This window comes from Limulus polyphemus, unplaced genomic scaffold (genome assembly GCF_000517525.1).
Source record: "Limulus polyphemus unplaced genomic scaffold, Limulus_polyphemus-2.1.2 Scaffold108, whole genome shotgun sequence".
NCBI lineage: Eukaryota > Metazoa > Arthropoda > Merostomata > Xiphosura > Limulidae > Limulus > Limulus polyphemus.
The window spans coordinates 199,265-202,662 of NW_013665718.1; the positions used below are offsets into that span (position 1 = coordinate 199,265).

Below are 3,398 nucleotides of genomic sequence, written 5' to 3' on the forward strand. Positions count from 1 at the left end.
TATTTTTATTAAAGATATAGTAAAGTGAGGTTATTTATCTTTAACATATTTATTTTAAAATTTCACATCAAAGCAGATATTTTGCTTTATAAATTGTAATTTTTAACTTAAAACTGTAAAAATAAAAGACAAATGTTTTCAGCTTTATGAAAATATTATTAATGTGAATATTTTTGAAATAAAAAATATACTTCTTTGCACTTATGGAAAATTAATATTTTCAGTAACGTAGATAAAAATATAACTATTTTTTAATAGTTCTATAACTTAGAAATATTCTGACGGGCTCAAATTAGAACCTTGGATATTAGACTTTGCTCTAGGAGTTAAAAAACTAAAATAGAATGTATCTGATATGCAAATGTGAAAAATTTGTCACTGTTGAGAAAGAAAAGATTAGGTGTCATCATATGAAACTGTAATGTCTTTGGTATTGTGTTTCTAATTATTTATTATGCATCATCTCTCCACTAATAGGAGAGCATTACTATCACATGACGCATGTGACTCCCTTTATGCGCCACTACCAAACCATAACTTCAAAGTTTGTCAGAAGACATAAGCACCGGAAGATTGTCGGGTGGAAGGGAGAAGAGGGAAGTACCTAATGGAAATACATTTTCAGTATAGGAAAATTATAACTTCCGATACGGTATTTCCCTCCTCTCACAAGATTAGTTAGAATCCCACCTTGAAAAGGAGGATGGACTGGTGCAAGGGAAGAACAGACGTATCCCCCGAAAACATCCGAAGGATATTCCTGTAGATGAGAGAAACAGATCAGATGATCTGAGAAGGGGCACAGCACCACTTCTGAACCCGATATTTCCTTGCCATGAACAGCTAAGAACAGACATGGAGGAAAAGGAAGGGAGCACATCCAAGTGGGAGAGAATAAGTCAGGAAAGTGATCCCAACCAGATAAATATAGAAACTCAATCCCATAGAAGTAAAGTGGGTACTGGAGGATGTGTCCCATGGTGTAAAATGGCTAGGGTGCGGCAGACCGTACTTGGTAAGTCAACTACATCCAAATCCTCCTTGCTGGATACCAACATCCACGCAAGGGTGGGATGAGGATCATACCAGCTTCACCTCAAGCCCTAAAATCTTGTGATGTGAGGTAAACACCAAATCCAGGGGAGACACATGATTACCATTAGGCCAGGGATCTGGGAATGTGTCATCCGGTATCCTATGGAAGTCCATTGCATGCAATCAACTCCTGCAACCATGAAACTGGTCCGAAATGTCCAAAGGTCAATAACATCTGCTTGCAAGAAAGAACGAGGGAGTCCCCAGGATAGAAATGGAAACATACCATGTATACCCTCTGTGACTCACTAAACACAAGGAAGAATGGAGGGAAGAAGATGGACAACCCCAAACTTGTGTGAGGACTTAAGTTGATTGGTTCATTCGATATCCAAATCTAGCCCACAAGGTACCGACATCCGTTGTTGGAACGAAGGTACTCTAGACTCCAAAGACTCTGGGATTGTGTCAAACACAAAACATCTCAAAAATGGGTGAGGAGCCAGGAGATTAGTCTGTGACAATGAGGCATAAGGACCCAAAAGGTCTCAACAACAAATAAGCCATGTTAGCAGAGCCAGGGCCGAAGATGTCAGGCAGACCAAAGTGGAAGTGAGAAGGAAGAAGATGTCCCCAGAAAATCCCTCAGGGTTCCTGTGAAGCGCCTCAGACAAGAGATGCATCAAGGAGAGGTACTGCAAAAGAGTCATCATGGTAAGACAAAGGTGGGAATACTTGGCATTAGTAAGATGAACAGGGGATTCGGGTCCCACTCTCCGAACAGGCAAAACTGAACCCAGAATTTGTTGGTTCAGATATGGACAGACCATCTTGTGATAAGTGATGGCAGACTGATCCCTACGAATAAAGGCTGATAAGTCCCCTTGATGAGTTGCCCGCACCTATGGCCTGAATTATGGTATCAGATGAAGGACATGTAACCGAAGTGGTAACATTAACTTCAGGAATGCATGCTTGATACCAAACAAACAAGCAGAATTTTGTGCAAGAGATGTTTTGCAAGTTGCTAAGAGCATGCCATCTTATGATCTTAATTTAAAGACAGTTTATTGTAGAAGGTTATATTTTTAAATATTTCGGATCAAACCATCACATAACACTAAATGAATAAAAATGGTTGACCAAAATTAATTCTGATACGGTACTTCCTTCTTCTCACTAGATTAGCTTTACCTGTTTTGTGTTGCCCTCTATATGTGAAATTTTCTATAATGCATCCACAAGCCTTCCGCACCCTCTATTGGAATCAAAGATTCCAACATATCTTTTATGCAAATCATCATGCATCATCTCTCCACCAATAGGAGAGCACTACTATCATGTGTCGCGTGTGACTCTCTCTATGCGCCACTACCAAACCATTACTTCTCAGTTGGTAGCGCTTGAGTTCAGACATCTTTCTTTTTGTTCATTTACTTCTTCAAATGGTTTAACTTAATTTCATTTACTTTATTTCAAGAATTTTTTTTTTCCACTTTCTTTTCGAAAGAGTTTGATTTATCCATGTTTTGCCAATATACATATATTAGTTAAACAGAAGTATACATACACACCAGATTAACACACAAAGAACTTACTAAATACTCTTTTATGGAAATTTCATCAAGGGCCTTTTGACACTGCTCAGCAATTTCAGAGTTTTCAGGAGATATATATTCTTCAGAGGTTACTTCCTCAGAAAGACTAAATCCTTTCAGAAACCTTATCTTCCATGAGTGAATCAATGGTTCTGGAATTTGCCTGGAGGGTTTTCATAATAAAATTGGTAAAGATAAATAGTTGCCTATGAGAAAATTACTGAAAAACAGTATTAATTTTATTATTTATTAAAAACACTATCACAAGTCTCTATTAATTGTAAATTAATTTATGTTACCTTTCATAAAACCTATTATTTTAGAGCTCTTGTGCAAGTTATACATGAGTATAAAAAAATATGGTTATGTTAAAAATTGCAAAGAATTAATTATAGCAACCAATTAAATTAACAAAAAGTAACTGCTTGAAATATTCAAGAACTAAAATAAAATTATATTTAAACATCTTTTATCCTTTTAATATAAGCATATTTTAAGTCAAAATATTTTTCGAAAATGACCTAAGTATTATTTTTTTATAGTGTTTATTTATAACAGCATTTATTTATTTTCTAAAATCTTGTATATAATTAGTAAACAGCAATTTTTATTTTTAATGATATCTTCATACAAACTTGTTATTTTTAAGTCCAAAGCTACACAATGGGCTATCAGTGCTTTGCCCACTTCTGATATCAAACCAAGAATTTTAGCATTATAAGCCTTCAAGCTTACCAATGAGCCACCAAGGGGCTTTATATTAAC

The 3,398-nt window shown here is 35.8% G+C and overlaps 1 protein-coding gene across 1 annotated transcript in view; it reads right to left on the reverse strand.

Annotated features, from left to right (window-relative positions):
• Nucleotides 1-3,398, reverse strand: part of LOC106470932 (sperm flagellar protein 2-like) — an 88,905-nt gene that overhangs the window by 36,140 nt on the left and 49,367 nt on the right. Inside the window, exon 11 of the mRNA XM_022400433.1 lies at nucleotides 2,634-2,796. Within this exon, the coding sequence (XP_022256141.1) occupies nucleotides 2,634-2,796 (163 nt within the window). The remainder of the gene's footprint in view (nucleotides 1-2,633; nucleotides 2,797-3,398) is intronic.